This window comes from Solea senegalensis, linkage group LG1 (assembly GCF_019176455.1).
Source record: "Solea senegalensis isolate Sse05_10M linkage group LG1, IFAPA_SoseM_1, whole genome shotgun sequence".
Classification (NCBI taxonomy): Eukaryota; Metazoa; Chordata; class Actinopteri; order Pleuronectiformes; family Soleidae; genus Solea; species Solea senegalensis.
The window spans coordinates 21124416-21148857 of record NC_058021.1 but is presented as its reverse complement, the minus strand read 5'-3'; the positions used below and the strand labels follow the sequence as shown (position 1 = coordinate 21148857).

Here is a 24442-nt window from a genome sequence, read left to right as displayed (position 1 = left end):
TTTGTAGGAGACCTTGGGGTTTGTCTCATTTAATCAAATGTGTTTATATTGGCTACAGCAAATACTACGACTACTACTACAACTAGTTCTGTAATTATTTTTTTTTCAGCCAACATGACAACAGTTTCTCTTGAAGAAACATCAAATTCCAATAACTACACCTAGCTACAAGGATTAACATATAATAAACATGAGATTATCAGTTATCCAGGTCATAGTCATCTTCAGTAGTTAGCTGTAGGCAACTGGACTTGCTTGAGTCAATCAGAAACACTGATTTCCAAAGATATTTGTGTTAAACCTAAGGGGACAGTAATCAAATACATGGGAGTTCACCACACAAAGACTAAAAACTAGGTCAGTCATTGACTGTGGAAAACAAAGGAACGTACAGCAAAGTTGAACGCATGGCTCCAAAGAGACCTATGAAAAACTGAATAAAGCACAAAGATTAGGAAACGTATGCTTTAAAGGCGAATACTCATGGTAACTTTGAACTGTAATACGAACTTTTGACTCTTCAAAAGCTTCCCTGAGGTTCTGATAAAAACAGACAAACTAAGGGAACGCCAACTGGTTACATTTCAAAAGGAAAAACTATAATAAAAAAAACTATTAATTAGAATTTTAATTAGAAATGATCCTTGTAAATAATCATTTTAGCTACCTTTCAATATATTGATGTGCTCACTTTGTAGAAACAATATTGTGAGTATGGACAATAGATTTTTTTTTTAGCACATTAATTCAGGTTTGACATTCACAAATCCAGTTCCCTCAACATTTGCCTAACAAAATGGATCAACTCCGTTGTAGTATAGTTATATGTAAATATTTCATGCACCCAAACAGAACTAGTATTATTATTTTCTTTAGTATTTTTTTCTTTACATGTGTAAAATTAGAGCCAAAAATGTATTTCCCTTGTGAAGTGGGTTATTTATTAAAAATTTTTTTTCTTTCAAAACACCAATAGTGGTGCTGAAAACCCCGTTTTCATTCGGATTCCTAATTCTTCCCCTCAGTATTCCATGAATACACTCTGACTCACAGTCATCACATAGTTCAAAGTGCAACATCACATAAAAGGACATAATTTGGGCTTTGTCATGTATTTAACTTCTTTTTTATTTCCTTGATAGTTGTACTATATCTCCCAGTTTGGTGGCTTTCGAGTGAACGATCACAAAACAGCTGATTTGATTTTCCGATCGTGTCTTTTTTTCATGAACTAAAATTACGTTCGTTTAATCATTGGCTCAACTAATTGACTTTCGTCTGCCAGGTTTTGATTGACATTATTTTCATCTAATCAAATGCTCATTTTTAATATAGAAACCGGAACGTCCTGCTGAGTCATCCAATAGGAACGTGGCAGGCGTCACAAAAGTCTGTGACGAAACGTGTGCTGACGAATGGGATTGAGAGTTGTACGCCCGCAGTGCTGCGTAGCTCCGCCCCCGGCATCCATGTCTGGAGTAGAGGGACGGAACCTCTCTATCGCCTTTCCGTGTACACATTTTAGTAAATAAACCGGGAACCCGCACCAGTATTACGAGACAGCGGGTCAGACGGAAGCTTCTGGCCACCATTGTGCGTTGTCTGAATAGTGGCTGGAACTCTCACGCGCAATTTATTCCGCATTTTAACTTTACCGAGCGGCGTTTTCCGCCGTTTTTTTTCTCTCTCCGTCGCCCGCTCACTCCGCTACCCCCCGCGTGAGAGTCGGGGCCTGCAACGTTGGTTTGGCCACGAGGAGCGTCTGTACAGCAGGATCAGGGCAATGGCGGAGTTCGGCAACGGACTGACGGAGGAGTCTCTATTAGATTCAGACCCTGGACACCCTGAACTGGAAGACCCTGGTGTCGGCGACGAAGACCCGGGGTTAGAAGAAGGAGAGGCCTCGATTGAAGATCCGGTAAGTGAAGGGCATTGTCTGAGCCGGCGAGAGCCCACATGGACACCGTGTCAAGCCGTGGTCGGCTCGTCTCTGGTGTGTGAAAACAGTCGGTCCACTTGATTTTTTTCTGACTAATTTTGAGTCACATGCGTTTCACGTTACCACTGTCGCCTGGTCGACAATAACCGCCATTGTGGTTCACGCAGTGCAGTAAAAATGGGTGGTGACATGCGTGGTGCCGACAGCCATCTTGGCGCAACAGCGGCACCAGTTTCTCTGCGCCAGGGAGCAGCTCGTGCCGCTGGGGGAAAAAAAACTCGTTGCAAAAAATGCGAGACGGAGAAACAGGAGAGCTTCAGGGGCGACGGTAGGACAGGCCGCCGCTGTTCTGCGAGTCCATTTGCTTGGAAAGGCGACCTGCTTACGGTAATCGCATGTTTCTATTCCATTTATCAACACCGAGCTGCGTCTGAACCGCCGGGGTGTGCTCGTGCTAGTAACCCAGTAGCAGCAGTGTGTCCTTACGATGCATCAAATGCTGCTGCAGAAATGACCAGCGACCTGTCGGTTATAGTCATCACCCATGCACACGCTTCAAATACGACATTGCACACGGTTAGTCGGCTAGCTATCACTTGGTAGCCATAAGAATCAGGGACCGTGGCAAGCTAACAAATAGACCGGTCAACAAAGATGGGGTGGAGAATGGCCCCCGTGCAGCTGATCGCCTCTGTCTGCCCTGACGGACGATAGCTGGTGACGGGCTTCAGCGGGGTCTGCATGGTCCACCACCCCTGTTGAGATGGAGGCATAGGCAGGACCGAAGGGACGACTTCATTTTATTAATGGACCTGGTGCAGGTCGGTTGGAGGGTGTGAAGTAGACAGACGACGCAGAGGCAGCAGTCTGCGGTATTTGAGGGGCTGGGTTTGCATCCTACACCGTTTTGTTGGAGCGGATTTGGGAATAAGGGGAGGGGGGGTCACTGAAGATGCGACAAAACGCCACTGACATCGGATCCGTTGTTTCGAGTGTCTCGGTTTATCAGACCGGCTGCAAACATCGATTTCGCTTGTCCACGATTGAGTCAGTGGATCAGTCAGGTTTTCAGACGCATAGTGACACCGTGCTGTTCGTCAGTGTGTCATTGTGCAGGTTAACTGCTATTACACTTGAAGCATATGTGTCCACAATATCACACCCCACAGCAGCTGTGGATGGAGCTGGAGTGACTGACTCCTCTGTGCTGCAGTGCACCACAGTCAGACAGCAGGGTCGGCTGCCCATCTCTCTATGCTGTACACCATAGGAATATTCACTTTGATGCCAGTCGTTGCGTGGGTTTCTCTCTGTCTCCTGACCTCATTACCCCAAATACCCTCCCAGACATGTTTCCAAAACGGGTTAAAATTGTACAACGTGTCTATCCAAATTATTTGTAGATGTGTACCAAATTAAAACGTCTCATGCACAAGCCCAATGTGATGACTAATTATAGTCAAATTTTGTATGAATTACATAACAAAGTATGCATTTTTCCAAATGTTGCTTTGCACTGCATTTACTTTGATAGTCTTAAAAAAAAGATATTTGGGTTCTGGATTGCATCTTCGTTGCATGTTAGCTGAAGACATGTTAGAACAGTGTAATGTTTATTCTTCTGCTCATGTTTGAGTAGCTGATGAAGCACGACGTGGCCTTAAGGTCACATTTCAACTATCAGGCAGTGACTTACTGACTTAATTTTAGACTTAATGGTGAAAACCACAGTTTAAAGAGGGCAGCAATATAACCAGTGTGATGTGGTGTAGCCTGCCAAGAAATTCAGTAAAGAAGAAATTGTATGCTCCCAGCTACGTCCCCGCTGCTGTGCAGGTTTTGTACCCGTCTTAGAACCAAAGATACAGCTAGCCAAGAGATGTATGTAAATCTTTAAATATGCTGTATTATGAGCTCTAAAGAAAGTTGTGTCTGTGTTGCAGGAGCTGGAGGCAATCAAAGCTCGGGTGAGAGAGATGGAGGAAGAGGCAGAGAAGCTGAAGGAGCTGCAGAACGAGGTGGAGAAACAGATGAATCTCAGCCCCCCACCAGGTGTGTTTTATTGTTTAGGGGTGTGTCATTTCTTTCTCCCCATCTCTCATCATGTGCTGTACAATGATAATAATAAAAACAATTCAAATCATATGTTTATGATCCCAAATCTGTGGTTGCACAAAAAGTAATTACTGTAGTTTGAAATTTGATTCCAATGATTTAGTATTGGTATTAATGGGTGATACACATTACAGATCAACAAGCCTACTAACTACACCCATACACACATTAAAATTACAATGTTATTCGTGGACATTTATTTCACTGATGTCCTTGTCTACAAATCACTAGAGTTTGAACTGAGTAATTAGAATGCAATACATAAAAATATTGGTCTATTACTACTGTTGCTTAACCTATAAGCCAAGTTGTACATGACAGTAAATATATGCTTAAATTAGACATTTACCAAATGTTTGTTTTTGCAAATGTACACAATAAACAAGGATGATTAATGAAAGTGCACCCCCAGTAGTGTTTAAAATGTGATCCATGTAACTAAACCGATTTCGGCTAGACTACTTTTCTCAGTCTATGTATTGTCACCTCACAACGGTAGTTCGAAAAGTTAGAAAAAGAGCATGTTTGAATCTTCTAGGTTTAATTTAATTCTTTTGTTTCTCGTGCATGGCTGTGCAGTCGGCCCTGTCATCATGTCCATCGAGGAGAAGATGGAAGCAGATGGCAGATCTATTTATGTCGGAAATGTGAGTAACTGTCTCTTTGTTCTCTCATACAGAGGCTATTTGTGGCCTCATTTGTCTTGTTGTACTTTTAAGATGACACTGTAGTCATCTCCACTCGAAGCTCTGAACAAACAGTGACTTGAAAGCAATTATTTAGTTTTACACCTCATGCTGAAAAACAAGTGCATTTTGGGGGTTTCATCAAACCCAGCATGAAGTGAGTTAAATTTTGATCCCATTCGAACAAAGTTTCCAATGTTCCCCCTGGCAAACTGGGGCTACTGTCTCGTAAATCTTAACTGTGGAAGCAGCGAGCCAACACTTGTTTTGTTTCTAGTCTCAGTCATGGTGGGTGTCTTCTTGCCAGTGTCGCTCAAATCTGTAGTGACAGTGAATATCAATATAACTTGACGCTATCATTGGATGTATGAAGACACTGGTCACTTGTGTGGTGGTACCAAATCATCTCTTGGGTTCAATTCCAAGCAGTTTTAGGAGGAAAATCAAATAGAGACTTTTGTGATAGCTACATTTTTGTTCTCACTTGTAACGGTGATGCATATTATACAAGTGTACTTTTTGACTAGAGAAAAAATATGCTTTGTCGTCATTCTGCTTGACAGCTGTCCTGTCTATAGTTTTTTTTTTTTTAAGTACATGCACTGAAGTGTTGGTGATACAACTGTTTTTTTTTGTGTGTCTACAGGTGGATTATGGTGCCACTGCAGAAGAGCTTGAGGCTCATTTTCATGGCTGCGGTTCAGTAAACAGAGTCACCATCCTGTGTGACAAATACACAGGGCATCCCAAGGGGTAAGAACCATTGTTATAACCCTGTCTACCCCTTATGTTGTTGTAAATGCACCAGTCTCACAGTGGGAGGGATTTTCTTGAGCACAAACACAAATGGCACAGTTTAACATGAGCTGGATAGTTCAGTGTGGTGACTTGTGGACCACTGTTAAAAAACATTAGTTCTGGTTGCAAGTCTTGGCAACCATGTTATCTGTGCAAAGAAAGATGGGGTCTTTTCCAGACAGAGGGTTGAGTGGATGAGGGATACTCTTGAATGGGTTACCATGGTAACTAGCTCTGAGTCTAACCTGCTCACTGGCAGCTTTTCTTCAACTCAAGTTAGTCTCTTGTCCCCCGCTGAGTTTGATGAAGCTCCTGATTCAACACTTCATCTCTTCCCATTTATGAATTTCATGTCATAAAATTAGATCACTTTGTAAGTCAGTTATCATAATCAATCATTTGTCAATTGAGGACAATGGAATGCTCTTAAACTAGACTGAAACTCTGGACATGAAGCTATTAAAACGTAATTTGTGTGAGGCTGTCTGTAATGGAACACTTAAACATTAAAAAGCTTGACTACATAGGCATAGATAAGGTATTTACTTCATGTTAAAATAAAATCAAATCATTAAATGCTACATTTTCTTTGAATGAAAATTTACAATCAACTTGAAGTTGCTTTTTTTCTTTACTGCATATCACCATACTTGTAAATCTGCAACTGGTTCCAACTGACCTGTATATTTATTTAAGAAATATAACGGTGTTAAAAACCATTTGACTCCAGCTCTTTCACTGCTGCTGTTGTGTTTTGTGAAGGGCATTAAAACAACACATTAATCTTTGTGGCTCCACTGAAGTGAAATGGAGTCTCTGCCCTTTTATTTACCCATTGCTATGGTGATGCGCAGTATTGGGGCTCCATTGGTGTTTTGTTTTTGTTTTTTTTTCTCGCCAGACAACAAACACTTGACTCAGTCGATTGAACTAACTTGGCTCATTACCGAGAATCATGAGATTGTTGAACCCCAGACATGAACAGGGTGTGGTCACACTAAATAAGGTCGACCATTTGTGTTGACACTTGGAGTGAATTAACTAATTTACCAATTTACTGTATAGGATCTGTAGCCATTATGATACTAAACGGAGGATTCGTCAAAGTATAGCATTCGTATGAATGTAATAAACCATCATCTGTGACTCTGTTTTAATTCTCCAGGTTTGCCTACATCGAGTTTGCAGACAAAGAGTCTGTTAGGACGGCCATGGCTTTGGACGAGTCCCTTTTCAGAGGAAGGCAAATAAAGGTAAGACATTTTGTTCCCTTTTCTCAATTAGAGCACAACAAATTCTTCATCACTGTGGATTGTAAAAGTGTAACCATGAAACCGAAGTGCAGAGTAGAAAACCCTGAGTAAGTCGAGTAAGATAATTGACCAGATTTTGGTCCCAATTGTGGGTGCATTTTTTAGGCTTTTTCTGGCCAACTGTTCCTGTAGTGTGACAGGTTAACAGACGCGATTTTCATGTCAACATATGCATCCGAGTCTTCCCGATTTCAAATCCTAAGTATTGAACACATTTGATATTTTATGACCAAACAGAAATTGGGGTGTGAGCAGAACCCCGCAATTACCAATGAGAGTGAGTTGACCGGGAAACGGATGATGTGTACTTTTGTTTAGAACCGCAACTTGCACAAACCAAGTTGGTTTCATTTTCTCAGCCATGACTTTGTCCACAGTTTTTCTACAAAACATCACGCGCACACAACAGCTATTAACCGTTGACACTGACAGTCTGCCTCGATGTCTGTATATTTTCTGAAGTCACGTTAAATCATGCAAGTTTCTGTGAGATGTCCGTGGAATCTCCTCCCTGAAATCATTTGATTCAATAGTGTGTGGTCCCGCACCTTGACTGGATCATCTACTAGTCTGTGCTTTTTCAGGATGAAAACATTGAAAATGAGTTACGAAGTTTGACTGTGGTCTCCAATGTGTTTAAAAATCAATTCAGATTTGAAAATCCTCTAGTTTGGGACAGACTTGACAGCCCCTTCTTCTATGGAAAGCAAGAGCAGCTTGCATCTATGAATGTTGCCTTACTGCCACCATTTGGAGTAAAAACTCGTCCACCTCCCGGTCCATCACATTCTTTTATAAAATAATCTGAATGAGATGGAAGTTACTGCTGCAGACACTAGTAACGATGTGCCTGCCAGTTCTGACATAGTTTGTTGGGTGTTTTACTGATTTATACGATGCATGCCCATATTTTCAGTTCTACCTTTATTCCTGTTGCTTGATCCAACAATAGTGTTTTCTAAAACTCAAACTGAAAGCCAAATGTTGGATTTATGTAATAACACGATTGCCTCTCAACTAAACCGTTTTCTTAAACCAGTTTTCTCCTGACTCCTCAGGTGGGTGCTAAGAGAACAAACAGACCAGGTATCAGCACCACAGACCGTGGCTTTCCTCGTGCTCGCTTCCGATCACGGGGAGGAAGCTTCTCGTCGCGTGCACGCTACTACAGTGGTTACACACCACCCAGAGGCAGAGGACGGGCCTTCAGGTGAGCCATAACCATGGTCTCCCTCACTTTTCAGACCTGGGGAAAAAAACCCACATCTGCATGTACTCTTGGCACTGTGAGAGAAGTGGGAGCAGACAGAAACTAGACAGAAAACCACAGTAAAACACAGGTGCACATGTGCAACTTGCTGCTGGTAACAAAGGCACAACAACATAACATGCACATGTAGCATGTTTTTGATTAGTTACAATACAGTTAATGTTCTTGTCTATGACTGCTGTGTCTTATTAACATCAGAGAGCATTGTTAGAAGTACAGGTAAGTACTGCAGTCTGAGCACTTTCAAATGAACTGCACATTAGGTTTTATATTTGTAGAAATGTTTCTATAGTACAGCTAGTCCAAGATTAGAATAGGAATAGGTTAGAATAGAAATTGCACTCTATGATAACACTTACTGTAGTTGCTGTAGTAACAGAATACAATGAATCCCTCCCAGATAAAAAACCAAAAAACAACTTGTGCTTGGACAACATTAGCAACAGTTTTTGTCAGGGAGGATTATCCCAATTAGTGCCTATAGTAGAACTGTGGTCACATAAACCTGCCATGTTGTCACATTATTAGTTGTGGGACAGAGGGGCTCATTGCATGCCACATCACATGAAACCATTTCATTGGAGGCAAACTGACTGTGTGGCTGTGCACATCATTCTGCTCTTCCTAGGTCTCTAATGCATTCTGTAAAGCTATGCCCTCAACAATCCCGCTTTTATTTTAAAACGAAAACAATCTCCATTCATGAGAGCATTTTAGTTCTGATTTAGAAAAAATAAATTTGTTTGTAAAGCACTATTGACATACACAGCTTGTACTAGTGTAGACAGGAAGCACATTGTCAGCTCTGCAGTTGGTTGCTAATGAGGAACAGCAACAATGAATACTGAAAGCAGGGATTTCTTGTCTTTGACCAACAACATAGTGGAACTGTTACTTGACAGTAAATGTCCTTAGTTTGTTATCCACTGGTGGTCGTGTCATGACCATTTAGAAAGTGAACATGGATAACTGCGCCATTGTTTACAAACATCTGGTGCTAAGATGCATTCAGCCTTCTTGTCTTGTGGGAAAGCTGAGCTTCTTTTTATAATTGGGACAATTTATGGCTAAGTGCAAAGCATTTTACTGTGAGGTTATCCTGATGAGAGTAACTCACCTGGCTACAACCTCAATGCTCTAGTTTGTTCAAAACCTGTTTTGTTACTTGTTCAAACTGCCGGATGGTCCATTACTGTAATCATGGTGAAACAAGCGAGTCTGGTGTTGATCACAGTGTTGTGCACAGGGGTTATAGAAGACTTCTTCACGGTGTTTGGGTGGAAAAGGGTCACTGTGCTGTGGGGCCCTGTTTTTGTCACTAGTGGGGTTCATAAAACCACATCATGCGATTAAATCACTTAGTTTTAAGCTGGAGCCACACTGTTTGTGTATGTCATGAACATCCTTTTATGTCAATGGAATTAAAGGCACTGGGTGGTTTAAAGCTACTAGAAATGTCACCCCATGTGAGTGTGATAGTAGAGCGCTGTCTGTGTAGCCATGTTTATTTATTTTAATTCTGTCGAGACTGAGAAGGGGCATGTGGTGCCAGACATGTTGATCAGCATGCCAGCTCCCTAACACATACACCAAGCTGTGCCACTGAGGGAATCTGCTTTGTCATTAGGATCCTTCAGGCCTTGGCTCTTAAGTATTTTAAATGTCCAACAAGGAACATTTTGGAAGGAGAGATGCATTTGTTTTGGAAATAGGCCAAAACTCTTCATGCAGAAGTTGATAATCCCTTGGGCCCATTTTGCGCCCTTATTCTTGACCTGTAGTATTTGTCCAAGGAATTGGTAACATCTCTGTTCATTCCTCTGAGGCTCATGGTTGGAATCTCTCTAATCACTCTGTGTACTCCCACACATACCAAGAGAGCCAAACCCTGCTGCTTATCTGACTGGATTGGTCTGAACTGCAGAACAAGGCACTAAGATGATTTGTTATTAAACGTTATCTCCTGGAGTCAAAAGTACTGATGTTGATGGGTAGTTGACACGCTGAGTGACCTATATGGACCTGGTCCCGAAATGAGTTTTGTTGCTAGCTTCGGGTGAAAATGGCACAGCAGACCTGCCAAACGTCGTTTGACAAAATCAAAATTTTTATCCTTTTGTTGCATTGTGTAAAATACAGAAAAATCTATTAAGCATGTACGAAACAAACCAAAATCCCCCAATTTGACTGTTTGGATTGAGTGCCAACACAAATCAAGAGGTTAATGGGTGGGAAACTGAGATGATGAGCTAGTTTGCTTGTTTGCTGTCATTTATGTTGGCAAACATTTCTATTGTCTGTGCAGTTTCATGATATGCAGGATATTCATATGAATTATTGCAGCTAGGTTTGTGACGAGTAAGCAGTACATAACAAATTCTCGCCCCATTTTCATAGCAACAAATAACCAAATTTTTATCTCGATTACTGGATTTCTTGTTTGGGCTGTAAAATTCTAGAATGTCTTGTTTTGTCAAAGATTCAGCGAAGATTCAGCTTTAATGATTTCTTTGTTATATGGAACAATGAAAGAAGCTGAATTAATTATTGAAAAAAGACTCAAACTGATTATCAAATAGTTGACAATTAATTTAGTAATTGATTAATCGTATGATTGTTGCAGCCCTAGAATAAATTATGGATCGTTGGTGAAAAGAAATGTAGTTTAATTTGTCACTGTTCCATCCACTGACCTATACCGCAGCCAGTCAGCAGGGGGTAATACAGATGTTTTGAGAGCTTTTATGCAGTTGTCCATTTTCAAATACTAATTGAACTTGAGGCTGAAGTAATTATTACTTGAAGTCATGGTGAGTTTTGTGTCACAACTCACATTTAATAAGATGTTTGTCTATAAGATTATATTAGTACATTAATAACCACTCCTAATGTCACACAAACAAAGATTTTGTACAGGTTTGGCAGGTCTGTTGCATGGTTTATCTTCACTTTCTGTAACAGCTGTGGTTAATTTGTGACCATGAGCTGCAGAGAAACCGATTCTTCCACTTGATCACGAGTGCACAATCTAATGATAGTGACCCTTCACTAGTGCCTTGTCTTGTATGAACATGTCCCTGGTGTTTACAGTCTTCGCTTTGACCTGTTGTCAGAGCTTGGGAGAATTGTAGTGACTAACTTGGATAGCATTTTCAGTGCAGCCTGACGGATCCCCATCAGCTGTGTTTGATTGGACTACAGACAGAGTCATATCTGTGTGTTGACATTTATTTGGTCCTTGCAGCCTCTTAAGTAACAGCGTGTGGCTGCAGACAGTGTCTTCTCTGCTTCCTCATCTATTAATGATGTTGTTGATCTTCCCAAGTTGGCACAGTGAAAAAGAGAGATTTTAATGTGAGCCAGAAGACTCGCAGACTTTGCCATGAAGTGTTTTGTTTTATTTTGTTTTTTTTCCCTGTGCTCATGTGGAGTGTGCGTGTCTCTGCATGTACATGAAAAGATACGCACACATTATACGCATTCACACGTTCAGATTGACCTTCACAATGTTCACTCCCAGAAACAAGGGTTCATTACTGCAGCCTGACCTGAGCATCAAGCTCCTGACCACTGGTTTTAGACCCAGTGTGACCTGTTTGTCTACCACTGAGGTGCGTGTGTGTTTGTGCGTTCTGCTGTCCAACCCTCCTTGTCAGTTATTTCTGTGTTGTGTTGTGATGTGTGTGTGTGTGTGTGTGTGTGTGTGTGTGTGTGTGTGTGTGGGGGTGTGTGTGTGGGTGTGGGGTTTCCTGCTGGGGTTTATGTGTGGTGCTGTTTGTCCTCACGGTGTTTCCCCACAGTGACCCCAGAGGCGGCTCTCGCACAGAGAGACATGGAGAGAGAGAAAGAGGGAGAGGGAGGGCCTTTGTCGTCCCCTCACATCCCACACACACACACTCTTTAATAATTTTCTCCTCGTATCTGGAAACCAAACTTCCTCTCTTTACAAAGCTGTTCTCAGCGCTGTAGTCTATCCTTGCAAATCGATTATTTGTAACAAATGCGCAATACCTTTTAAGATGGTATGTCTCCCGAGACCTCTGTGATTCGTTTTCGTACCAGTATCTTCTGTCTACAACATTTCACATGTGTAGGCACCTTCTCTGCCCACAGCCACACACACTTATTCTATTTATTCCATAATATCACACCAAAAAGTTGGTGTCGTCCTCTTAAGCCAACCAGAAAAAAACTCACCCTCTTTTTCTCTCTCTTTTCCAGGGGCCGAGGGCGAACAACATCGTGGTATTCCCCTTACTAAACACCCTCCCTCCCCAGTACTCCTTTACTATATTGCCCCTCTCCCTCTCTCTGTTCCCATTAAAGAAAAAAAAAAAAAACAGTGAAAAACAAACCTCCCTCCCCATCAATAAAAGAAGAGAACCCCAGAAGAGAGAAAAAAAGAGAAAAAAGGAAACCCTGTGGTGGACAGAGACTGACTGCCGCAGTGTGCGATTGTGTGTGAGCGTGCGTGTGCCGAGGTTGATGCAGTCAGCCCTGGTAAGGTATCAGTTGGCCACTGAGGAAAAAAAACAAAACACCACAGTGGCAGATTTCTTGGTTGGTTGTTTTTTTGGGGGGTGGTGAGGGTGGGTCATGTTGGAGCTGGGGGGGAGTTGACAGTATCTCAGGCTGCAGATGTGTCTCCTTTGGTCTGGCTGTGACCTCCTGCTTTCACTCCATCACTTACACAGCTCACCCACTCGCCCTCCACCACCACCACCACCACCACCACCACCACCACCAGAACAGTGTGGGTGGGGTGGGTGGTGGTGGGGGAGTGGCTATGAGAGGATAGTGTGCTCATTAGTTTCTTTCTTTCTTTTTTTTAATTACTGTACCATACATGTGTGAAGCGTCCACCAGCCAGAGTGTTGTGTTTTTGTAGTTTATTACCTCCCTTTCTGTGCCCGCCGTTCTCTGCCCTTCTCACCCCCCTCCCCTCCCCTGCATTGTACAACCCGTGTCCTCCACCACCCCACCTTTGGCCCATCACACTCAGGATTGTGTGTTTCTCTGGACAGTGGTGGACCTTCAGTGTTCTGTGGGGTGACTCATGCATTTTTTTTTCTTTTTTGTCTCTTGGGTGGAGATTGTTGTCGTGCTGCCCCCCCAGTTCAGGCATGACCACACCTCATTCAATTTTTTTTTGACAGGCATCAGTGTTCTTATTTCGTGCAACCCCTCCATGCACCATCCCTTCTCCCTGCCCCGTCCCTCTGTCCTCCCCTCCCTCCCTCCCTCCCTCTCTCCTCTCTCTGTATATTAGACCACTTCTTGTCGTTTCAGGTTTCAGGACCAGTGGAGGCTGACGACCCCTCCCCAGGTGGCGCCGGCCCCCCCCACTGTCTCTGCAGCATCTCTCTCTCTCTCTGCTCCTGCTATGCACACTCACCCCATCCTGTCCGTGTGGGGGGGCGGGGGAGGGGGGCAGGGTGCCCACAGGCCCGCAGCAGGGGGCATTTACTACAACAGCAAACGCTGATGATGCTTTTAGTGCTTTTCACACTAACACACGCGCACACACACACACTCACTCACTCACGCACTCACTCTCTCACACACACACAGACACACACACACACACACACACACTGCAGTACAGACGGCCTGTAACCGACAGCCAACCCAACACATGATTTCTATCCAGAGAGCTGAAGTCAACACAGCTGAGCGGCAGAGAGTGAGGAGGGCAGGACAAGAGACCAGGGTGTACAGTGCAAACTTTTTAGCGCCCCCCCTTTCTCTGACTCAGCGCAGTGCAGTCACGGCTTGTCTGAGGAAGGCTGACGTGCTAACGACATTGATCATTAATTTAATAAAACGGAGTGGGCCAGAGTTGTTGTTTTTAGGGTGGGAAAGGTCAGGGGAGGGGTTTGTGTGGAGACAGCTTTTTTTTTTCCTTTTTTCAAAAGGGGGGAGAGGGTTTCAAACATTTTTGCTTTTTTAATTTTTATTTTTAACCCATGAGTCTGTAAGTAGGGGGAAAAAAAAAATAAAAAAAACATTGTGTAAAAATGAAATGGTGTCTGTCTTTTTTTTAAAGCCTCCCGGTTGAACAAACTCTTGAGTGGATGAATCCTGGGTTGAGCACGTGCCAAACAAATCATCAAATCAAGTGCCATCATTATTGAAGGTATGATACTGCAACTCACCATGGCAATGAATACACTGGAGCCACATAAACACTTGTGCGTGATGTGAACAACATGGTGCTAAAGTTGCCTGAGCCACAGCAGCGATGCCATCTTTCTCTGAAATTACCCTTCAGAGGTAAAGTATGGACTGATTTTTGCCATTGCTGTGTGAGAATCCCTCAGCAGAGTTCTGGTTATGTGACTTAAACATTCACACAATGTAGAAGCTCCAGATGAGTCCTGTTGACGCCTGTAAATAACTGAAAAACTATTTAAATTACTGATAAACAATGTTGTGCATGCGTTTGATCTTTAGTGTGTTAAGGCCGTCCGACTTTGTAGCTGCTCCAGGTCAGCATTGGAGCCTGAAATTCCAGGATTAGGTCAAACTGATTCATATATTTAGACACAAGCTCACTCTAAAGATTTGACCTTATTTGAAGGTGAATGATGATCTTCAACACATGTATATGTGTATGTGGGTGGAGCTTACATTTTTTAAGCAGATAATTGATAATCTCTTGGTTAAGATGCCATACATTTTAAAAATGTCCCTTGGAATAATAATTTGCTTGATTAGTTACTACAATGAACTATTTAAGATAACAAAATAAAAATTCCCAGTTACTTAACTTTTAATTTTTCTCAGTATCAAATTAATTTGTAAACTTTCTATGGACCCAATGGCGGTGAACCACCTTTGTAGCAAAGTGATTTACCAAACTGGCCGTCATTCATGTGTCAGGCCCAGAATCCCACCAACACAATATAAAACTCCCACAGTTTATTGGGTTTTCTCCAGCCACATATTCTAAACCATTTGTTTGCCTTGTGTTCAGTTAACTGGTTCTATATGAAGCTACAGTGAGTGATTGGGACCATGAACATGTGGCAGCTTCTCAACACATAGAGATCAAAGAGCACTCAAATGTCTCAGATGTCCTGCTGCACATGTTCTTGTTGAATTTTGCAGCAATCGGCAGTTACTTTATAGCAGAAAGGAAAAAAAAAAAGATCAAATCTTCAGTGTCTGTAGTCTGTGTCACCTCTGACAAGGAAACAACACTGCCATCTAATGGAGGAAAATAAAAACGTGTTTTGCAAAAGTCAATGAACTCATTAAGTAAAAGGGTCACAGAATTTATTTTTAATACAACAGATATAGCAATGATACAGCGGGTGATGGTTACTGGATGTATTAACTGGTCTCCACGGGTTGGGTCTATCTGTGCTTCTTGAAAGCTGCAAAGACAAAACAAGGTCGAAAAACAGATTATTTGTTACTTTCAAGTATCCCTGTTACACAGTCATGGTGCAGTGAACATTCACATTGAAGGCAGAATAAATATGAAATGACCCTAAATAGTCTCTATGGGAGAAGCTGCACTGATATGTGACATCCTCACCTTTTCTCTTTGTCTTCTTCTTCATGAGTTTCTTCTTTTTCTTGGGACGAGTGCCGTCCCCGTCCTGCATCAGAAAAGAAAGCAGCCACATGGAGAGTCGTTAAATTAAACCTACAGGTCCATTCACTGTGAGTGGAGAGGAGTTGATGAGAAACTATTCTATTTGTGGCTTCTCCTGTTGCCCAGCACATTAGGTGGATTAAAGAGAGGCTGGCACAGGTTGTGCTTCATATTTCACTGGTGATGTGAGAACTACATCAAATTATACAAAATAACACTTGTAAAAAAAAAAGAGAAAGAATAGTAATTCATCGCTTGACTTCTTGAATTCTTGTCTGTTTGATACATTTTCTCCCAGGTTTCATTTTAATTTTAAGTTCTTCTCACTCATGGGTCTGTGGTGGAGGACTTTGTTATATGTTATAACAATACAAATACCTTGGAGTGGTCCTAGACCATAAACTTCAATTTGACGCCAATGTGGAGGCAATCACTAAAGAAAGCCTCTATTTTCTCAGGAAGCTGCAGGTTTTTAGAAGCAATTTTGCTTCTGTGTGTGTTCATGTGTGTGTTCTTTAATACCTCATTTTAAACATTTTCAATTGTTCACATTCGGCAAGGTGGCTAGTAACACAGTCGATTGACTGGATCAACGTGCCAAATGATTGAGGTCAGCTGCTCTGCTGCTCCTCCATCAGAGCAATGTTCCCATATCTGCAGAGTATGACGTTACTATCCAAGCTCACCTGTCTGCCCTCACCACCAGTCAGCGCTGAGATGTCACTGAAGTGCGTGATACTGCTCAGCTGGCTGGACATGCCCATCATGCCTCTCTTCCTGCTGTTCTTCTGCTGCTTTGGTAAGTTGAGCCGCACCATCATCGACTCCTCGTACTTTTTCCTGCAAAGTAAAAGAAAAAAAAGGTAAAATCAAAGTTACACCTAATAATTTATCATGTGTAATAACAATAATCACACGGCAGCTGTTGAAGAAATGTCTCATGTGAAGGAAACGACAAACCTGTGCATCTCCTCACGGCTGTCCTTTTCGCTCTGGAAGTCTTGTCTGTCTCGGATCTCCTCTGGAGCGTCACTGTATTGTTGTCTCAGCTCTTGGATCACAGAGCTTCTCAGAGCTGCTCGCTTCCGACGCTCCTCCTGAGCCTTTTTCTTGTCGGCCTCAGTCATGTCATCCTCTACAGAAGGAGAAAAATGAAGATTTCATGAACTCTTACAACAAGTACTCAACTCTAGCTGCTTAAATCTGATAAAAGGAAGTTAAGAGAGAAAAAAAAGAAAGACGTTACCATAATGCATTGGGGCAATCTTGGGTGGTATATACTTCTTGCCACTAGAGTGGGCTGCTTTCTTCTCTGAGCCTGCGTTTCCTTCAGCTTCATCTTCAGAATCCTCAGATTCATTCAGCTTGATTGATCAAAACAACAATGAATCAGACTGTGGCAAATAAACGTCTCTTCACAATTTATGTTTGAGCAATTAAGACAAGGGCTGTGTGATGATTAAATTAATGTCAGTCAGGTGGAAGAAACAATGCGACACTGAGGGAATACAATTTATGAAGTCGCTTTTGTCGATGACTTACTTTGCTGATGAGATTCTCAGGATTTGGACGCAGCTGCAGTGGGTCATTTTCAGCTACAACAAAAACATGAGACGCAGCTGTTAAGAAGGTTTAACCTGGACTAAACAACAGCAGGTTACTCGGCAGACTACTAACTGCAGATAAACAGACCAACAACCTAAAACAACACACTTCTTTGAGTAATACTTAAGTTCAAAACTACATCTTACTTAAATTTTGAAGCATTTCTGTTACACTACAAATCATATGCATAAACATGTGTAGTGGGCTGCAATAGTTAACTGATTACTAAATTACTTTAATAATCAATTTGATTGATTCAAGTGTAATAATTCAAACACGTTCTCTGATTTTCCAGCTTCTTAAACGGCAATATTTTCAGATTTCTTTACTCCATAAGACAAAGACATCTGTTAAAATTCTACATACGGTTAAATTCCTTAGGAAATCCCAAACACCGGCACAAAATTGTATATTTTACAGAATATTTTACAAAAACAAGACCAAATCTTACCTAAACTGCCAGTAACAGCCGTACGCACCAGTTTATCAATCTGGTACTTGAGTTTGTGATCTAGAGGTCGCATCTTCTCCAACACCTTAAAAAGAAGAGGGAAAGTGGTGAAACCTGACGTGGCAGACGGTTATGAATTTGCTGCTCTATCATTAAACATGTCTCACTGTTCTGATGGTGACCACTCTGTCCAAGGCATCGCTGTCTTTTATTTTGCCTCCTTCACTCTTAATGCTGATCAGGTGCGTGAGGTCCTGAAGGTAGAAGAGCAGTAGGTGATAGCGAAGGTCCAAGAAAGACAAACCCTACAGAGAGAGGACACATTACAGAGAGATTTTATTGCCAATTAAATCACAACCGCAATATTTGGCAGAGTATTTTTTTTTTTTATTCAGCTCACCTGTGATGTCTTAAATACACCATCTTTGACTTTGGTCAACAGCTCACGGACGTGACTCGTGACCGAAACCACCTAGAGGAAAAGGAGACAAAGTCGGGGATAAAAAATAAATAAAAATCCACATCTCACAATGACCGGATCTTCTAACACAAACAATATCAATGGAATAACTGCACAGCAGAAAGTAATTTAATGATTCAATGTGAAGAAAAGACATTTTCTTTTAACATATTTGTCAAAATCAACCATGACCACACAGACTAAAGTATAATACTAACATAATAAAGTTCCTCTGATTTGTAATTAGATATTTTTAGTGTTTTTTTTAATTAATGAAAACGCTTTTAGATATTTCAGCTTCTTAAATGTGAATATTTTCTGGTTTCTTTGCTCCATATAACAAATAAGTCATTAAAAATGACTTATGTTGGTCTGTGGACAAAACAAGACATTCACGATCATCACTATTTCCAGGTTTGGGTATTACCGATAAACGTTTTCTGACATCGTATGAACCAAACAAGTACTTGATTAATCGATTATGAAAGCAGTGTTGTTGTCGTCTTACCTGTTCTGTGAGATTATTCAGCAGCTGCACAGCTTTGGGTAAATTACTTTCAATTAAATCCTGTTAGAAAAATAAATATACAATTTAGAAAAACAAAAAGAAAAAAAAATACTTTCACTGAAGCAGAAAACCAAGTTAGCTGGTAGCTAGCTGTTAGCTCCGTCTTTAAAACCGATGCGACTACGCCAAAACAGTGAGAGTCAGAGGTAGAATACGAATTAAATCAAATGTTCATATTGAATACCTTTATAAACTATCGTCCAATAACAAACGACAGAACACTTTTAATAATCAGCAGATGCTTGAGCTCTACTCACGTTGTCAACAGGGGCAGCCATTTTGAAAACGCCGTTTTACGGAAGCCGCGGATGGCCGGCCGCGTGCAGCGTTATTAAAATCGCCTTTGAGGAGTTGGTATTTATGCCAGTTAAACTAAAATGTAGCAAACTGTAAATGTTTACGCTGCTGAAACACAAACAAAATGATGGACTAATGCAAATGTTTAACATCGCCGAACTATTGATTACTACATTTAATTAATATTAAATGGAGAGAGAGAGAGGAGAGGAAGTGATGGAGTGAACATCATCATCATCATCATCACCATTATATGAGGAGAACCTGATGCCGCTGAGTGTCACACACCTCCTCAGTCACTGGACCCTGAAGAAGAGTCATGGTGAGTCTCATCTGAACTTTATTCTGCAGCTGTTAAACTGTTGAGTTTACACACTTTTAAACAAACAAGCTCCTCTACATCATTTAAAACATAAAGGAAAATAAGACTTAATCTCAAAACTAACTTCTGTTGCGTTTAAAACAAGAGTGACAGAAGCAAATATAGAAAGTAATCACAGAGTCTGACTCACAGCTGTCAGAAAATATTAGAAAACCACAAAAACTAATAATAACATAACAAACCAGCAATTATTCACAATTGAGCACTTGCTTAAATAATAATAACAACCATGTAATAAATGCACTGCTCTTAATGTTACTAAAATAAGATTTAATCTCAAAACTAACTTCTGTTGCGTTTAAAACAAGAGTGACAGAAGCAAATATAGAAAGTAATCACAGAGTCTGACTCACAGCTGTCAGAAAATATTAGAAAACCACAAAAACTAATAATAACATAACAAACCCGCAATTATTCACAATTGAGCACTTGCTTAAATAATGATAACAACCATGTAATAAATACACTGCTCTTAATGTTACTCAGATATGAATCAAGTCAATTATTTAAGATATTATTATATTCCTCTCAAATACAGTATATTACTTTGTTATTTGTTAATTAACCAAATTTGTATTTTTTAAAAAAGAAGCTTTTTATGATTCAGAGAGAATGGTCCATGACTTCTGGATAATTTTTTGATTATCTAAAAATGAATCATTGCATGTGGTAGTGGTGTCTGTGTTTTATCCCCATTAAGGCTTTAACTGTAGCTGATGCAGGTATTGTTTTTTTGTTGGAAAAACTCAAGCAAGGTTCAGATACCTCTAGATGACACATACTGCACTGCCTATACAACAAGTCTAAATATTCTTTGTTAAATTCCTTCATTGGTTCATGAACACACTCGATTTGAGAGCTTTTACAGCATAATGTTGTAGAATGTGTCTAAAAACATTTATATAAACTGCAATATGGCATTTTAATCTAATTATTTTCTTCATCATGAGGCATGACAAATGAATCACACTACTCTTACGTCAAACCTAAATACATTTATTGATAAAAAAGTACAAAAATAAAGCAGAATTTGAACTAATAACTAATATGTATTTAATAATTATTAAGCATTTTTTTATATTGCAGTTGATTTGTTGTCTTTATTTATTCGAGTTGACCTTATGTGATAACGACTGTGGTCTTCTTTTAAACTAAGTGGACCAGTATCCACTAACTGTCCAATCCCTCTTGTGGATCTGTACAGATGTCTGATTCCAGGGTGTCCTCTGTCATCCAGGAGTGGGCGAATGTGTTTCCAGGTCAGACTCACGCTCTGAGCCCCGTCACCTCTGTCCAGACGGAAGCCAGCGGTCAGCTGGCTCACATGGAGATGCTGCAGTACAGCCAGTCTCAGGGAATGATGAGGGAGGGCGACGAGGACAGAGTGACCGAGCACATGATGGGACTCTCGTACCTGCCGTACTCCACATCCTGTCTCAGCAACATGTCAAACGTGGTCAGCACCAACCACCATCAGAGCCACGCCAACACTCAGCAGGTCCAAATCTGAGGCTTTTCATTTTCATGTTTTTAAATAAATACTCAGAGAAGTTAAACTCATCAGTCTAAACATGTTGTGTTTGTGACCTCCAGGATTTCTCAGTTTTCCTGCGACCAACTCTGAGGGCCCCAGTGAGCAAGAGGAGCATCAGCAAGGACAGCACCGAGTACCGGCTGCGACGTGAGAGGAACAACATCGCCGTGAGGAAGAGCCGGGACAAGGCTCGCAGGAGGATCCTGCTGACCCAGCAGAGAGCAGCACAGCTGCAGGAGGAGAACCACAAGCTGCAGATGAGGATAGGGCAGCTGACGGAGGAGCTTAATACTCTCAAACACATCCTGTCACAGCGGCACATGCAAGGAGCCGAGGAGGGAGTAGTAGGAGAGACTGGGATGTGAGCAGAGTCAAAAACATCAACGTCCAGGTCCATGCATCACATCCATCGGTTTCACTCTCACAGTCCAAAGTCTGCAGGTGTTTTTCCGAGCAGTCACCAAAGAAGGACACGTGATGTGAATAGAAAGCCTTTTTTTTATGAATGTAAGTAGTTAATTATAGTTTCAGACTTTAAAACTGTGACAAGAGAAAAGACAGGAAGTGCAACACACACCAGCAGGACAGCAGTTTCCACTAAGGACTCTCTAAGACAGGGGTCTCAAACTCAAATTACCTTGAGGCCACTGAGCATCTGCCGTGGCCAGTCAGGGGCTAGTTAAGTGAAAAACCTTTCATATGATCTTAAAATTATATCACGATATTCCATCAGAATTTCAAAATAAGAGCGTCTGTGTTGACATGGAGATATACAGTTCAAAAAAGAGACGTATAAAAATGAATTCATAATGCAAAACAAACGCCATTATAAGTCGATATTAAGTGGCGGGCCACATGAAATGTACCGGAGGGCCCTATGTGATTCGCTTTAACGAAAACGTTGCCTAATTATCAACCTGATACTTGCACAACAGGATTTCACAACAACCTGTGGTTTGTTGAAGATTCAATAAATTCTAAGTGTCTTTCTCTGTGTAGAAAACACCCAAGTGAGCGTGGAATGACTTGAAACGAACGTTTTCCCCTTTAATGTCTGTAAATGTGTTTTAATAAACATGTGGTGAATACATTGTTAACGCAATACTTTGTCAACTTTAATGTTAAAAAAATAAATAAATAAATAAATGAATACATGATTGCCTGTGCCTATAATAAAACCTTAAAATATGTTACACAAACGTTTGGAAAGCTGATCCTGATCTAACTTTGACACGCAGTCCACAGGATGTTTCACTGATCCTCGTCTGCATCCTCCGTCAGGGAACATGCACCTGTCACACCATTTACCATAAGTCTGTCTAGCCACAGAAACGGACGTCACGCCGTGGACCGTTGTGCACCAGCGGTTTCCCTTTGTGGGATGGGCAAGATTTCGACACAGTGGAGGACGGAGACGAGGAGCACAGAGATAGTATCAGTGTCTCGGGCTGCCAGGGCCTTCCTGTGGCTGTGATGGTAGTGAAGGGACACAGAGATAGGGGGGTGGTTGAGGGTGGGCGAGCAGGTGGTGGTGGGGCAACAAGCAAGACACACTGTTTTTTTGTTTTTTTTCATGTTATATCATTAGATCATGTTATAACGTTCCTGTTTTTTTTTTTCACTCTGTTAGACATCATCTCAGCGTTGTTATGGCAATATCTGGTTTCTAGATTTTAAAACAATAGTAAATGTAACGGAAATGGCTGTGAAATTAGTAAGACATGAAAAAATGTGCATAAATGTGCCCTTGTCCTATAAATTGTTAAAAATTGGTCCCCTTATAAAAAGGTTTGGAAAACACTATGTTGAGCAACAAAGACCAGAACAATAGAGATGTTCACCTCTGTTTTAAAGTAAATTCACTCTTTTTACACTTAAACCTAAAACACTCAATATTCAATATAATAACAATTAAACCCAATCACATTAAAATGGATTTATTAGATTACAGATTACAGAGTCTGAATATAATATTCAGACGAGGAGAAGCAATAGAACATAATGTTGTACAAAAAGAACCTCAAAACGAAGTTAAAGGGATAGTTATGTTAAGTAGTAACAGAGGAGTAAACATGTTGATGAAGGGCCAACTAAAAAAATACATTCATTTACAAACTTTTTTTTTTTTTTACAAAAAACCTTAATTTTGTTTTTGTTTTTCCAGATATGGAGAAAAGAGAAAAAACAATTATCATCATCTGTAGCCTCAAGGCAAAGGTCAGTTTTTTCCCTTGGTATATTTCACTAATAATTGCAGACCCATATTCCAAATTCCAAAATAGTCCTTATTTCTTTAGCCAGCTCTTGCCAATATAGTTTAATTAGATGACAGGCCCAAAAAATATGGAAATGCACTTCCTCCAACATTTATCTAGACCCTGAGAAGGTCACTTTTTACTTTCTTTTAATACCATGTTGTCATTTCTTGCAGAATTCTTGCCACAATGAAATGAGTCCTGACCTGACCCTCACAAATGTCACTCCAGGTTTCTTCAGATAGCTCCAGGCCAGACTCCTTCTCACATTTCTGTTTAATATATAAGGTGGAATAGTTTTCAGGCCTTTGTAAAGTTTTGTAAATTGTGATATAAGGTGTATGTTGTCTTTTGGGTGATTACCGTAGTTCCTTACCTGGAGGTACCTGAAAAAAACAATGTCTCCACTGATACATGTTCTTAAAAGAGATGATGAAAGGATTTCAAGAAACCATTTTTAGATATAGTGCAATAACATGTTATACCATTGTGCATCCATTGTCTAAATTGCATATCTTGCACGTCTGGGTTCTAATCATTTGGGTTGCACCAGTATAGCAGCTGTAAAGTTGTGTTCAGTGCACAACATTTTGAATACTTTTTTTAATTGTTCATATGTGTTACCCAGTTGACATTACTGTGTGTAGTTGTGGTGCAATACAAACAAAACTTCTCAGGAACCATTTTGTAATCTTAGTGCAGGATTTAGAGAAAATAACATGTGCTTTTTTTTTTTAAAAGACAAGTATCTCGGTGTTCACAGATCTTGTAGATGCTCAAACACAGTATATATATTTATAATTTATGAGACAGAAAATTGCATTTCAAAACGCTTAATGCACAAATAACAATTGTGTCGTGAGACACAGAACTGCAAAAGCATTCAAACATTAACCATTTGAATAAGCACGGTCACCAGGTGCTGCATTAATTGATTTATTTAAATAAACTTATATCTGTTTAAACTGTGTGTACAAATGTAAATTGATACAGAAGATTCATTTGATTTGCATTTCTGATCAGGCCAAAAATGCATATGCTTTACTACTTCGATATTTCTGTTCTTGTTTTGTTAATGTGTTTAAAACACATTAAAATAAGAATGATGGACTTTCTTGAGGTGGGTTGTCTTTTATAAGACTGCAACAAATTTGATCTGCTGTTCA

The 24442-nt window shown here is 40.7% G+C and overlaps 3 protein-coding genes across 7 annotated transcripts; 2 read left to right on the top strand and 1 right to left on the bottom strand.

Moving 5' to 3' along the window:
* Positions 1–1452: 1452 nt before the first annotated feature.
* pabpn1 (poly(A) binding protein, nuclear 1) lies at positions 1453–13924 on the top strand. 4 transcript variants are annotated; one of them, XM_044038397.1, is made up of 7 exons: positions 1453–1918; positions 3883–3991; positions 4634–4701; positions 5387–5493; positions 6704–6791; positions 7910–8061; positions 13411–13924. In XM_044038397.1, exons 1-7 carry the CDS (start codon positions 1784–1786, stop codon positions 13604–13606), a joined length of 855 nt encoding a protein of 284 aa, XP_043894332.1. In that variant the 5' UTR covers positions 1453–1783; the 3' UTR covers positions 13607–13924. The 4 variants fall into 4 exon arrangements, with proteins under 4 accessions (XP_043894332.1, XP_043894351.1, XP_043894323.1 ...); XM_044038416.1 differs by lacking the exon at positions 13411–13924 and adding an exon at positions 12343–12524 and having other exon boundaries at positions 1455–1918; XM_044038388.1 differs by lacking the exon at positions 1453–1918 and adding an exon at positions 2168–2326.
* A 1458-nt stretch (positions 13925–15382) lies between these two features.
* On the bottom strand, positions 15383–19129 carry ngdn (neuroguidin, EIF4E binding protein). Its single transcript, XM_044042336.1, has 11 exons — positions 19066–19129; positions 18749–18808; positions 18181–18252; positions 17948–18085; positions 17781–17865; positions 17267–17319; positions 16971–17088; positions 16685–16859; positions 16411–16564; positions 15665–15728; positions 15383–15500 (listed from the first exon to the last, which is right to left on the bottom strand). Exons 1-11 carry the CDS (start codon positions 19084–19086, stop codon positions 15481–15483), a joined length of 960 nt encoding a protein of 319 aa, XP_043898271.1. The 5' UTR covers positions 19087–19129; the 3' UTR covers positions 15383–15480.
* Positions 19130–19347: 218 nt separating this feature from the next.
* cebp1 (CCAAT/enhancer binding protein (C/EBP) 1) lies at positions 19348–22171 on the top strand. 2 transcript variants are annotated; one of them, XM_044042347.1, is made up of 3 exons: positions 19348–19427; positions 20692–20985; positions 21081–22171. In XM_044042347.1, exons 1-3 carry the CDS (start codon positions 19425–19427, stop codon positions 21384–21386), a joined length of 603 nt encoding a protein of 200 aa, XP_043898282.1. In that variant the 5' UTR covers positions 19348–19424; the 3' UTR covers positions 21387–22171. The 2 variants fall into 2 exon arrangements, with proteins under 2 accessions (XP_043898282.1, XP_043898290.1); XM_044042355.1 differs by having other exon boundaries at positions 19351–19427; positions 20725–20985.
* Positions 22172–24442: the final 2271 nt, after the last annotated feature.